Source organism: Colletotrichum phormii (assembly GCF_030913505.1).
Source record: "Colletotrichum phormii strain CBS 102054 chromosome Unknown BDP81scaffold_3, whole genome shotgun sequence".
Taxonomy (NCBI): Eukaryota; Fungi; Ascomycota; class Sordariomycetes; order Glomerellales; family Glomerellaceae; genus Colletotrichum; species Colletotrichum phormii.
Genome location: NW_026851445.1, coordinates 717,711 through 731,878, shown reverse-complemented (window position 1 = coordinate 731,878; position 14,168 = coordinate 717,711). Strand labels below are relative to the sequence as shown.

General features: G+C 54.1%; 1 protein-coding gene and 1 non-coding gene across 2 annotated transcripts; both read right to left on the bottom strand.

Annotated features, from left to right (window-relative positions):
• Positions 1-916: 916 nt before the first annotated feature.
• Positions 917-1,840, bottom strand: BDP81DRAFT_125876 (uncharacterized protein). The gene has a single exon (XM_060581669.1). It carries the CDS (start codon positions 1,538-1,540, stop codon positions 1,052-1,054), a length of 489 nt encoding a protein of 162 aa, XP_060449605.1. The 5' UTR covers positions 1,541-1,840; the 3' UTR covers positions 917-1,051.
• Positions 1,841-2,998: 1,158 nt separating this feature from the next.
• On the bottom strand, positions 2,999-3,072 carry BDP81DRAFT_t73. The gene has a single exon. It is a non-coding gene; the product is annotated as a tRNA-Asn (tRNA).
• Positions 3,073-14,168: the final 11,096 nt, after the last annotated feature.

The window sequence follows — 14,168 nt, the reverse complement described above, 5'->3', positions numbered from 1 at the left end:
TGTTTGCTGAGCTTACATTGATGCATGTCTTTTGCCCCTCCTTCGCGCCGTCTTCCGCGTCCTCGCACAAGATGTACCAGGAACCTGATCCCCACGTACCAAGCTACTTATGCTTGTGCTTTTCACCGAGTCGACGCATCAGCCACTCAGAGAGAGCTTCGGTGAGCACGACCTGCAGTACCCTGCCCTTTTCGGTATCGAGGCCTGCCATCGTAGGTCCGTCGAGTTGTGCCACGTGCAGCTGGCTTTCTGGGAGGCTTAGAGCTTGCAGGAATTGAGACGTTGTTAGGTCTGACAGCTTTGCATACGTTTTGCCAGGGTTGTATTTCTTTGTTCACTGGACGTCTAACCCTGGATAAAGATCTCTCCCAGGCTCATCGGACCGCGCCTAAGTAGGTAGTCGGCTGAGTCCCTTGGTGCTAATGCAGTGTTGCCTCTTCACCATGCCAATCCTGACTCCCCGTCGGCAGTGTCAGAAATGGAAATTTCTGTTCTTCTGTTACACAAAACAGCGCAACAGCGGTCCGTTGGCTTGTTTCGCGCCAAACAGCTGGGTGTTGGCCAACCGGAACTCAGCGGCCACGTCTTTGCAGCAGGCCACCCTGGTCTGCCCGGATCATACCCGCTGTGACAGCCAAATATCTCGCGCAATAATGGTGATCAACGTCCGGATAACGTGCATGAGCCCAACCTTTTTGCATGATCATGGTCTCAGTGCTGGAGTGACAGGCCGACGGTTGCCGAAGGCGCATTCATTGCCAGTCTCTGCCAGTCTCGGCTAGATATATGCCACAGTGAGTGATGAAGTATACAGGAAAGGGGGCAGACACCGCCCTGGTTGCTTTCTGAACACTGTACAGTATATTCTCGGGTTCGGATACCTCCTCTGTATACTTTTGTCTGCTGACAAAGATGGAGATAAGAAATGAGCAGTAGTAGACGAGAGCGCGAGCAGAGACAAATGCGACTCGATCCTTGTGGGGAGCAGAAGATGGCCCAGCTCGCCATCACGCATCTATAAGCCCAAATCAGGTGTCTTCTGTCAGTGATATCATAGCGCGCGTCTCTGTCCCCAGGGTGTAGAAATTCCATGACCTTTCGTGTCCACGTCAGCCCTCCGCTCTGACGTGTCCGCAATGTTGTGGTGCTGTGTCGTTGATTGACCATACGGAAGAGCGCCTGACACAGGCTCCATGACCTTCAGCATCCTAGGAGCGGGATGAAATTCCCGTCGGTAGAAGTTCCAGAATAGTCTCGGATAATTCAGAACACTTTCACCCCTGAGCCTTGTTAAAGGTGGCCCCAAGGCTTCCATGGCCCGGCCCGTCAAAGTTTGTTGCCTAGGGCTAGCCAACCGTGGCATATGCCTTGATCTGAACTTCGGTGAGTCAACGGGCGAACCACCCTTTTGAGCAGGGTCTAGGAAGTTGTCGACAGTCTTGAGGCTCACGGTCCCTTGGGTTGATCTTGAATTTTGCTGCGGTCTAATCAGCGGTGTAAGCAAGTAATCACTGGCTCTTAGACCCAGGGTGGGACCCATGGCAGCCACGTATCGCAGCAACCGTAACGTCACCTCGTTGTTGTTTTCTTTGAAGTATTGAGCGCAGAGGCATCCGGACGCCCCGGACCCCTAGTCAACCACGGGAGGCTTGAGGGCAGCCAGCCAGCCATTTCGAGTTTCCAAGGTCAAGCACGGATGCCAAGGCGAGAGAGCAAGGCGACCGAACCCAGGTATGTTGCTCTTGTTCAGGCAGCCTGTGAGGATCTTTACACGACGGCTGGTCATGACAACAGTCGTGTGACGCGAAGTTGCTCTTCCCCCGGGCGCTTAATATCGCCTGCCATGCTCGAAGAATACCCGTTGAAGGTATCTGTATCCGTACGGATACACTCACGGACTGATGGAACCGAAAAAAAACACGTGTGGAATAGACCTTAAAGCCTTGTCTGGATATAGTTTGAGTCCGGAAATTCCGCTCCCGGGGAGCAGGCTAGGATGTCAAGTCCCCTTGCTCATCCTGCTGGCTCTGGTGTAGGCTACCCTTGCAAATTCCCAGCTCACGGCGTCAATGTAAGAAAGGAGATGGGCTTGCAGGCGGTGAGAGATCTACAGGGCTGTAACGAGTTGGTAAGTGACATGTCACATATCGATTACGGGGAAAACTTACCAGGGGGCGCGCGCGCGCAGAACCCAATGTGGGAGTCAAGCTTTAAGGCTTCTAGCCTAGTGATTCTGCGGTGGAGAAGTACCCTCTTTCCCAGACACAAGAAACCCCGTACCTGGCGACCTACCGAGCCGGTGAGTCGACTGACCGAAGGTGAGGAATCCGTAGGGAGTACTCCGTATCCGTACTCGTCCTTCTTTCGTCACTCGTGTGTCTGGACAAGGATTCCTGAGCCGAAAGTTGCGCTGGATCCGACCATTTTCATCAGCCATTGGTAGCAAAAGCAAGCGTTCGAAATTGTAACGACAGGGCTTGAAGGTACTGAAAGTTTCCGCGACCGCCACCTGGCCAGAATCAGCTGTTGCCCGTCGATACGGTCATTAACCATAATTTGATTCCTTTCCAAAGATCAATAACACGACAAAATTTACACTCCTCCACAACATGATCATTCAGCATACCTTTCCTTATCGTATAAATGAAGCCGAATTTCATAAGCCATGGATATCTGTACTAAAGAGGCAGCAGATGAGCCTATCCGTACGAGGCTGCCGAGAAGCCCCGTCGATAGAAACTTGCGCCCAATCATAGGTCCCGCATTCAAGGTGTACCCTCAAGCGGGTGAGATGCTGCAATGTTCCTATTTTAAGAAGCTAAAGTTATCATAAGCTCAAAGGTGTGCCTAGCTCACAGTCGGCGAAACATAGCACTTCAGTTAGGTGCGGTGCAGCATTCGTACGTACCTAATCTCGAACACTGAAGTATCTAGCAAGTAAAAAAAAAGTCGTAAAAATGGAGACCAATCCTCGTATAATGGAATTGAACCATAGCAACTCCCCGGCGTGGGCTCGAACCACGAACCTCCAGATTAACAGTCTGACGCGCTAGCCAATTGTGCCACCGGGGATACTCGAAATGAGTCAGTAAGGAAGGGGGCTTGATCGTGGGGTCTGCGTCGTTTCAAGTGCATATGGATGGCGGAACCTCGTCACTGTTCAGAGTTCGAAATTGTGCTCCAGGGTTAGGGCGTTTCTGAAGCGGGAACTTGTCGTGGACGGTATCGGGCCGCCCCATAGAAGTGGGTAGTGATTACTGCTGCAGACGAAAACCGTGCTGTTTGCAGCAGCGTATTACTTGGTCGCATCCACAGATACATCCCACGATGTTGACCATCTGAGTTGCAGTGTGTTGGAGCAATAAGTTGACTCAGTCGTCTAGGAAGCACCGTCACCGTTATCGTAGAAACTCAATGGCGAACAAAGGGCTGAACCGAAGTGGCGTTGCAGGGGTTGCCTACTTTCAGGTGAGGTTTGCGAAAAATACCAGGTTCAGAACGAACTTCGTAGTTCTTCGGAGAGGTGGCAAGCTTTGGCGACAATGTGGAATCCATCACCCATGGTCAGACCGTCCTATTACGCATAGTAAATGCGTTTCTCAAGGCCAGGGTTTGGGCCTCGTCTAGATGCCCTGAAAAGGGTAGATCGGGACATGATCTGATGGAAAGTAAACAGATAGAGTCGACGCAGGAGCCAGCTGTATTCGGATCTAGGCAACGCAACTAGCAGAACTTGAGACCATTGGGCAGCGAATGGAAGTGTACCGTGATGTGAAATGGTGCTACGTCGGAAGCGATAATGTTGATTGAGGCAACTGCCTTCGCGCATCCAGGTCGGAACTTATGAAAGCGTCGACACACGCCGACCCCAGAAGAGGGATCTCGCAGGCCAGCGCCTGAATGCGAGCTGTCCCTCAAGCGTTCATTTCGTATGAACGGCTCGGCGGTGATGGACATGATGCATACATGTGGGTGACAGGGTTGTCTTGGCGTTGTTTGTCGAGGTGGCGTGACCCTTTGCCAGCAAGCAGTCGAGAATGGGGGCCAAAATGCCATGTTGCCAGTGGCTCGAAGTTTGACTTGACTGTTGCCGTTGATGCAGACGGATGCCGGGGTTCAGTGCAGGGGTATCGCCTCCTCGCTTCACGGATAAGGCGTTTGATAGCGTGATCAAATCAAGGGATGGACAGCTTAGCTCAGCCCGGATGCAATGAAGTGCGGGATGAAATGCAACTCCGGACGTGAGGATAGTTGGATCAACGGCCGGTTTTCGCTTCGAATGGTTTGATATGCTTGGGACACGCACAGCGACAGCCGTGCAGATTGGCCAACTGGTAGGCGAGAGTGGGCGAGTAAAGGTGACCGAGGAGGGGATTGGGTAGCATCATCACACCGAGTTGACGGTCACTGAAAGTCCCCTTGCAGGCCTTGCAGGTATCGCAAGAGAATGACGGGCCAGCGAGGCGGTAGGCGGTAGGCGGTAGGCGGTAGGCGGTAGGCGGTAGACGGTAAGCGGAGTGCGGCATGCGGCATGCGGCATGCGGCAACATGCTTGATGCTGCGGCCAAAAAAGGAAGACCGATCAGGTGATGCTGCGCGAGACATTAGTTCGTGATGTGACAGACGCAGATCACGAGTTACCTGGCAGAAGAGAGGTCTCAGCTTATTGACATTTGCCGAGCAGCTGGCCAATGTAGGGATGACAAGCAAGTGCCCATCTTGGCAGAAGCATGGAAAAGAAGAGCGAACGACTGCAGGGCAGGGAAGAAGGCAGCCGCATCCTGCAGCAACTGGTGTCCACCGCATTGTTTTTCTTTCTTTCATTTCTGAGCATCTTAAGGCATCGAGATGAGGCGGTAAGCTGCAGGAAGGCGAGGGTCGGAAGGCGGATCGAACATCGGGGAGGATTGAGGATTGGTAAAGAATCCCGACTGCGGGTGGATACCACTGAGGGCATTCGCAAGCTGCACCAAAGCCAATGTTAGCTTGGCGTATTGTTGGTAGAAGTCGCCGACAAACATTCCCGTCCTCGGCTGCGTCTTCCCATGTAGTTCATGCTGGAATCAGGGGGTTGCCTGTGGTGCTATACCTTATGTACTCAGGCATCGATCGCATGCGCAGAGCGAGCAAACGGATGAAAGATTACCTAGACCTGGGTCACCCAGAGGTAGTTCCTTAGGTACCTGCCATCTTGCCTTATCAGAATCCCTCGTGCGACGTGCCTGCCTTGCCCACTTACACCGGCGTACGTACCCCATGTCTTAGGTAAGCTGGAAGGGGATCTTGGGGAAAGCCTACCTAAAATAGAGGCAGAGAGGGAAGGAAGGAAAGGTACATACCTCCTTCCCTAGCCTAGCGCGCCTGGGTACCGTACCAAGGTACCTCAGCCAAACAGGGAATGAGACTTTGGTCTTTGCTTCACTTTTTTCGTGCTCCTTGCTTTTTGGAAGCACATGGCCTCAACGACCCGCGATCTTCGCATTCAACGTGCCTTCCTTCTGCTTTACGCAGCATGATCCCATGGACCCATGCGAAGCAAGATGTGCTGCGTGGCTACTATTGTTTTTCCTAATCCCAGGCAGGTGTGTTTGTGCAGATTCACTATAGTAAGCAGGCGCAGCTGCACCCGAGAACACCGCGACCCAGCCATTACCAGCACCAGCATCAGCTACGCTTGCGTATCTGCATGTTATATTGTCTGCGTGTCTAAGTTTGTGAGCTTCCTGCCCCCAAGAAGAAACGCGGAAGTAGCAGGTCCAGGCAGAAATGACCAGTCACGGATTCAAGACTGCAGGTTACGTGCGTACGGTTGGTTTCTCGAGTCTACCGATACTCCCGTCCCTGTCGAACCCGTTGCCTCACCGACTGCATCCAACTTCGGGACCCCATAGAGACGCATCTCGGATCGACAACCACGGCCAAGAAGGGAACGGAGTCCTGTTATGCAACAGATCCAGAGAACCAAACGGCACGACAAAGGCGGGCAGGTCGCAGAGCGGAGGAAAAAGGAAGCGGTCGAGGCGGAAAGAAGAGAACATCTTGGCCAGCAAGGCGGCTTGCCAGGTTGCCAGAGACGAAAAAGCAACGTCGTCAGCCTCGGTCAACCCTACATCATTCCTCGCGCATCACGCCCACCGCCAATCTCACCCTTGGATGTATGCTTCCTTTTTCTGCTCATCGATTTCCTTTCGCCAGAAGCATTCTCCCCCCACCGCCTCAGACCATGCCACCCACATCTCACCTGCCGACGACTGGGCGAAACCAAAGTCAATGGGTAGGTATCCGTACCGCTGTGGTCGGAGCCATTTCTTCATGCTCGACTCTTGACCGATTCTTATCGGCCCGCACCCCTCAGTGGCCTCCTAGTTGTTGACCCAAGAAAGTCAATCGCCAATCGACATAACTGAGACAGACCCTCCGGATCGACGACAACTGACATGACAGAGAATACAGACAAGACAGCCTGTCAGGACTGAGACATGCCGACATTGACTGCCCATCAATCAAGCCATCAGACCCCATCTGGAGCGCTACCTGCAAAGCTCAGAGTCAAGGATGCGCCAGCTGATACAAAAGCACCTGTACGCACTACGAAAACACTTGCACCCTAATACCTAACCCCCAGGTTGCAATAGCCACCTGCTCCAGCCTCCAGCGTCGTCTACCCGCCGTGCCCGCTTCGCCGCACACAACGTACAGACCACCGAGTACAGTATGATCTCGATGCAAGCATTGATACATGCAGCCCGCAGTTTCCAGTCAATTGGGACGGGACGGACGGGACATCACATCGTGGCATGCTCCCGTCCTCTTAGGATACGGATACCTTACGCAACAAAGCTTGGGGCTCCGCTCGTGCTCGCGCCGCCTCTTCGACTTGGAAGTCGTCTCGCCTTCACGCGAAGTGATCAACGTCGGGAAACGCAGTCTTACGATTCGTCCGGCAAGCGGGCGGCACTCCCCCGTGCTGGTAAATTTGCTGCAAACCACGGGCTTGTTTGACCCTGAAATTGCTCCTCGCAATCAACCCGGCCGTTGGGTTTCTTGGGAGTAACCCCTACTATCCTCCCCCACTCAACCCGGGATCCTAGGAGTACCCGTACCCAGCAACCCAGACGACAGGTCCAGCGCCGCCAGCGCGAGATGATACCACCGGGGGTGAGGAAACTTCCAGAGCGCTGGTCGGCAGTCTTTGATATTGTCGTCACCTCCGCGTGCGCGGGGCTTCCCACCCGACGGGACTGTAAGTTGCTGCCCAGGGCCGGACTGTCGAGCTATGAGAGGACCTGCCTTGCTTCGCTCGCATTTTGATCAACAATGCAAGATGCTCATCTCAACCACTTTGTGCTGTTCATTGCTCAGCTAATTACTGGCCATTGTTTGGCGAACTGCGGACAACCGGCCTGCCAACTACGTAGGCCGCACCCAAGAATTGCCTCGTTGCCTTTCTCACCGTCTCGCCAACTATACCACGCCATCCCTGTGAACCGAGGGCAGCAACACGCAGTGGGTGACTGTTCAAAACCCACTCATCCTCATTTAGGAAGTGGCAGAGAAGCTCCAAAGGATCCACAGAAGAATTCGAAGCATCGGCATGGAGACGAAATGGTAGCCACCAGGATCCCTCCCCGGCAAGACCGAAGATGATTCTGAAACCGACGACGAGGAGTCAAGGTTCTATGATCAGCCTTCCAAGCAGGGACTCATCCTGGCCTGGCTTCCACTAGCGAGCCCCGTTCCTGACGTTGACAGGTCATGTGGTTGTACAATTCCAAACCGGCCGTCCCATCGGAAGTGAACCACCCCTTTTCTGGATCCTGACTACACGCGGATTTAGCTAGGCTCGGTCAAGGGAGAACTGGGAGCACATCCCCAGCCATTCGGCTGCTCCCCTTTGATGGGTCGCCAAGCGCCGCGTGGCGAAGGGCTAGGAGACTTTCCGCTACCCCTGAGATCCGGTCATCCGGGTCTTGAGAACATTGCGTAAGAGTGAGGGTGCGTACTTTTCCGTACCTATACCGTTGGCCGCTCGGACAGGTTTGCAACAAGCTCGTCGGTAGTGCTATTCGCTCCAGACCAGCAGGTCTTGCGCCAACCCTAAGGACGAGGTACGATTGCTCGTAAGATGAGCAGACCGTTTGTCGTACGATCGCAAAAATGACAAGTTATGGCGGTCCGGACCCCAGTAAATCAGTTGTCCACTCCGTACACATATTCGGTTCTCACTTCCAAGCGGGACATGAGCCAACTCGTCAAGATCATGATCCCGAACGGCCCGTCGCATTTCACCGGCTCACAGGCTGGAGACAAAATTGCCCAGTCTCAATTCATCCGGAAAATGATTGTCTACCAGCATTCCATTGCGCTGAATGCACCATCAATACTTGGACGAGATCGATAGAGTTTGGGCGATTAGGCTGGCTCATCGATTAACGACGTCAAAGTTTTGGTGGAAAGCTGCCAACATCTTGTTCAACTTCGGAGGTCTAGTTGAGAATCACCTGCATGACATACCTACATACATGAATGACCCCCTGCCTTTAGCTAGTCGCCCTGTCCCCCGGACCCGAGGTCTATTTGGCCACAGCTTCTACGAGCTCCATGAACTGTCTTCGACTGATGAAGTATGCATGAGGCGAGACGCAGCCATCCATCGCATTTCCTCCTTGGCATGCTACTCTTCTGGACAGGGAAGAAGCGAGTCACTTGGCCTCTCCGCAATGACTATCCTCCTTGCGATCTTCTGTCGACTATGGGGAGGAATAATCCGCTGGAAGATGGATATGATGATAGTCGGCGGCGGAATCTGCCACTGCGAATATTGAGGCAACGGAAATATGGGACCGTTGAGGAGAGAACGACAGGATACAAAACGGTACCTCTGCACTGATACACTCTCAGAACCAGCTACCTGGCGTTTCGGCACCGGTTCCGGCACTCGCCCGATCAGGGCCCAGAGGAACGGTTGTATGGGGGTGCTTGGACGCTTTACTGGGATTCGATACTGGGTACCCCTGACCTAGCGCGGAAACGAAAGCCAATTTCCCTGATTGCGATGTACCTTGGAGGGGATCACCGCCATTTCGTTTTGCGGGCCGACTTTGTTGGTGCTCGTGGTAGCTCAGTACGGGTGCTCAAGGCTCAGCTTTCTTCTTCGGCGGTCGACATCAGTCGCAAATTGCACGATAACAGTTGCCGCCAGAGCTATGACTACCCTGAGCCAGGGTTGTTCTGGGTTCACCAACGGCGAAAGCGCGGATGTTATCCGGTCACGCTTTGTTTGGAGGAGAGGAGTACTCCGTAAAGTAGATGGGAAACAGTCCCACGCCGCTGCAACAACCTGCTCGACACAGCACGCCTCTGCGCAGCGCAAGATCGCAGACAATGGCAAACTCTATTTCCGGAAAGGGATTGAGGGAAGAGGTATTCCGGCTTCCGGTTCAAGAGCCCCGGCACGACACTCACACGGCTGGTTTTATTCAGGGTAAGCCAATAATTCCTCACTGAATACGGGTAGTTCACGACGCCACGAGAAGATCGCCCATCACAATAAGCATCCTCGTCGCGAACGTAGGGTTACCGAAGTGTTGCCGGCTGTCACTACGTAGAGTGCACCTGGGTACGAAATCGGAAGTAGAGACGTCAGACAGGTGTTGCACTCACCTATCCCATGGTGAAGGGAGATTTTGGGAGCGATGATGCAGCTTGGGGAAGAGTACCAGCCATGCCACATGGTTTTGAGCAGGGACCAGCCATCATCAATCCACTATATTCGTACGGAGACTCATGTCCTACAAACTGGGGTAGACCTCGGTTCTGGGCTCAGCAGTGAAAAGCTGCGGCAACGAGGGGGGGGGGGGGAAGGGGGTAAGAAGAAGAAGAAGAGGGACTTTGTGCGCATACACTGCTGTTCAGAACACACAGGCACTTGGCTCGAAACCAGCCGCGGTGCCCAAGCTCGAGCCCAAGCCTGCAATCCTCGCCAAAGGACGCCCTCATTTTCCGCGCCTCTCAAACTTTGCGCTGACGTTCAGCCCCTTGACCTTGTCAGATGGACCGTCAATTTTGGAAGTGGCAAGTTGGCAACCAGCACACTCCTGACTATCACATACCGTCCCGGCTTCCGCGACGCCCAAACAAGCTATTCAATCAATGAGTTGTGACCACCGAGTCCGAGCGTTCCTGCACGATGCCGAGCAGTTCAAGACCCCTATGAAGCATTGGGAAGAAACGTAGTCGGGGTGATGAACTGCGGCAGCCACCCGGAGCGACAATTAAACAGCCTCGCCTTGCTGCAACAGTCTACACTCGACAGAAGGCTGTCCGGCTAGAGTGGTTGGGAATGCGAGATCTATCAGCGAGGATTCTGCGAGCAGGGTAAGAGAAACGACGGCCGACGGACCAGGGTTCCTTAACCCTGTCAAAGAAGAAAAAAAGACTTTTTCCATTCATCACAACCCCGGCTGCTTCATTTGTCGGCTCGTGTTTACAACTTCACCGACACTACGGATGCCTCTGGAGAAGGGCCAACATTGCGGCCTGGTCTATGGATATTTGTACCTACCCAGCCCATGCTGGCCCAGTCCGTTGGTTCGTCTCCATCGCCCACTTGTCGCTGTTAATCAAGGTGACACCAGGGTTATTTCGTGCTGCCCCATGCTGTGGGAACAATCGAGGATTGCAATTGCAGGCGACGCCAGGACAACGTCAATCCTCAGTCACGAATCCGTACAGGACAGTACAATACTCCGTACACTACGGATACAACAAGCACGTGAGCCCGCCGATCCAACCAGTCTGCCTCCGGGCGCCGACGTGTCGGTCGAGTGGGCAAATCCAGGATGCGGAAACGCCTGCCGAGAGTCTGAACCGGGGCAACGCGATTGTCATTGAATAGGACAGCAAGCAAACAGGCTGACTGTTTGCCAGCGCAACACAACCCTCTTTGCTGCGGAGTAAGATGCATCGTCAAGTGACCAGGCGTGCGCAAGTAAGATGCCGACATGTCACGATATGACTCTTTGAAAGAGGGGATAGTTAGAGGGACGGATGGGAAACTGAGGTTGGGCTTGCATTGCACCGCCTGAGTCGGTTCGCTTGGGTATCCGTTCGCCTTACAACCTCTACACCGTTGAAGGGGGGGGGGGGGGGGGGGGGGGGTAAATCGACCGTTCGCGCGCAAAAAAAAAAAAAAAAGGTGTGCTGTTGTCATTCCAATCGGAAGCTGTCGTGGTCAGGGTTGCATGCGACCAACAGGACCTCGAGCCGTACGCTGAGCGCTTGAGCAAGCTGCAGCAGTCTCGAGGGTCGCCCTTTTCAGACGTCACGGCACATACAACGTCGACGCTACCTTGGTTTACAGACACAGGCGGAAACACGTCTCGGCCGATAGAGCTGTGCGACGTTCGAGAGGCGCCTCTCCACAATCGCATACGGCCGCTGCAAGCACCAGTACTGTGTGACTATGGATGCCCTCTCGTATTCAGCAGTACGCCGAGGCAAACACATCTACGGGCCGCACGTTGTGTATCTAGCGACACGTACTCTTCCTACGAGCCGTTGCGCGAGTTACGAGTCTACCTACACAGTAACCTGCGTCCTGATTCCAGAAATCCGGCAGACAGGCTCCGAGTCGATGTGCGGCGGCAGCGGCAGCGGTAAACCGTAACGGCAACGGCTTCTGTAATTTCGAAAAGTTGAGGGCCGACGCTGGTGTAACAAGCGTCGATATCCGCCGGGAGGTACACTCCGCAGCCCTGGCCCTGCTTTCATTCACCGCCTCACAAAAGCGGACGACGAGGTGGTTCTATCAGCCCGGCCTTGTCGCTCAGATCCTCGGCGCTCTGATGCATGCTCTCTGGGGCGTGATAAGCTCCGCGTGCGACAGGAAGCATACCCGCGTCCCACCTCAGTTTGCCCAACAATAGGGAGTCAGGGAGAGCTCCAGAGGGAATATTCAGGATGATCCGTAATGGAAGCCCACCCCTGATACCCCAATCAAAGGCAGCAAAGCTAACGTCTTGTATTTGTACTCCGTACTGCCGCTCACCGCAAAAGAACAGGCACAGGCAGCGCGGGGAACAGGATTAGTTCACCCTGCTAAGGAGGCGGTCTATTCCTGAGCCACAGGGACAGCCTGGGTTTTTTCCCCATGTCGCCCTCCCTCGACAATACAGTCAACTAGCGTTTGACCAGCCCTCGGCGGATGGTTTGTCGCTTTCATCCAACAATCCAATGTCGAACCCCCCCCCCCCCCCCTGCTACGGCCTACAGCAGAGCCAACCATGCGACCCAAGTGCCGGGGGTTTGAACCTTGGGCCGTAAGTACACACCTTGCGTGCTTCACATCGCAGACAAGATGCATCTCGTCTTCTCGTCCGCCCGTGAAAGACAAGGAACCAACAGTACAGTGTCAAGGTGCTCTTCTCGCAACTCATCGGAATACATCTGACGGAAGTTATCATACCATCAATCTGGTGCGCATGGTTCTAGCAAGCTCCTTACGGTATCCGGAGCACAGAATTCAGATTGAAAAGAACCTAGACACTGCGGAAGACCCCAAGGCTGATACATGCTGGAGAATGAAGCCCGAAACCCGGGTAATTATTCGAGGTTGATTTTCCGAGACGAGCACAATGTGTCTACGGATACGGCTACATTCATACCTACCTACAGCACTCGATGTAGTTGCCACCGGGGCAGACAAGGCGAGATGGGAGCAAGGGACCGGGATCGGGACGGGACAGATGCCGCTGCGTTGCGCATCAGTGATCACAGGTTTTGGTACGGAGTATTGCGATACGGATCAGAACAGTGACAAGCACTTGATGGACGCGTAGTCGCTACACAGCGGCCATCGATGAAAGTGCAGGTAAATGTTGGCTTTCCTGTTGTAACCTGTTGCGTCCGTTGGCTAATTTTCTTTTGCCTTTTCTTATTTCTGGCGCCCTGCAACTACCCACACCCCAATTCCGAGTTGGCTCCATTTGCTCCAAAAAGTCTCCCTCTCCCAAATCCAGCCCAGTCCCATCGAGGCTCTAGCCTCGTTGCCTCTTGTGAAACCTCTTTTTTTTCCTCTGTTGATCCCTGCCCTCCCGGTCTGGCGCCATCCTTCCCCGAGTCTACCACCCCTTGCCTACTTTTCCTACTCCTTCCATGTCGGTCTGCTGAGTACGTACTCTCTTCGTCCGGTCAAGTGAAGTACCCTCGTACCTTCGGATACTCTCTCCCACGTCTCTTTCACTTTGTGTATGTGTGTGGTGTGTGTGTGTGTGTGTGTGTGTGTGTGTGTGTGTGTGTGCGTGTCTCTCAGTCTCCCTTTCACACACCCACCGCCGACGCACCCGCTCGCTCCGAACCCTATCTCTCCTTGACACCACTGGCCTGCTAACAACGGATTGCGCCTAGGGAATCTCATCCGGGTAGTACCCGTCGCGTAGGTAGTGGCCGAGCCGTGGACGTACCGACTTACACTTACCCACAGTTGTAAGGCGAACACTCATGGCCTTGGGACCGTCATCTCGACATGGGTAAGGGGGCACGCCGCGCCGCACACACACACACGCACACCCCCCGACTGCGCATGTATGGAGAAAAAAGCCCACCGAGTCTTGTCTGGGGGGTTCACCCCTGGATCAGGTACAGGGCTTCTCAGGCCCCACGGCCGTCATGCCGGGCAGTTGGATCCCTTCCCACGACGTGGGACCTTTCGCCGCCGCATCTCCCTGAATCCCTCCCCGGTGGACAAGTGGGAGGATCGTCTTGTTGCTTTTTTGCGCTGGACATGCCATGGTCCATGGTCACCGCCGTTCCAATCTTAGATCTAAAATTTGCTTCCGCGACCCAGGCAATGAATGGTACGGTCCCGGTGGCCTGTCCAACCCAGCTGGGTCTGGTCTGTGTCTGGGGTGGCCCTGGGCTTTGACGTCTCTTGGTCCTCTCATCGTCACCGTCCGCGCTCCCTTCATATTAAGTTGCTTGCTTCCCCAGAGCTTGCTCTTTTTTGTCCCATCTGATACTTTCTTCCATAAGGTAACCCTTCCGCCACGCTGCCTGAATAGCTTTGGTCTCGATCTGCTCTTGTTTTATCTTTGCTTTTCCACCGTTGCTTTTCATGGTTACATCATCAGTCTCGAGCATCAACACGCTTTCCTCCCTTCCACGAGACT

Coding starts and splice junctions, on each gene's coding strand:
- BDP81DRAFT_125876 (XM_060581669.1), bottom strand. CDS start 1,540: ATGGGTCCCACCCTGGGTCTAAGAGCCAGTGATTACTTGCTTACACCG.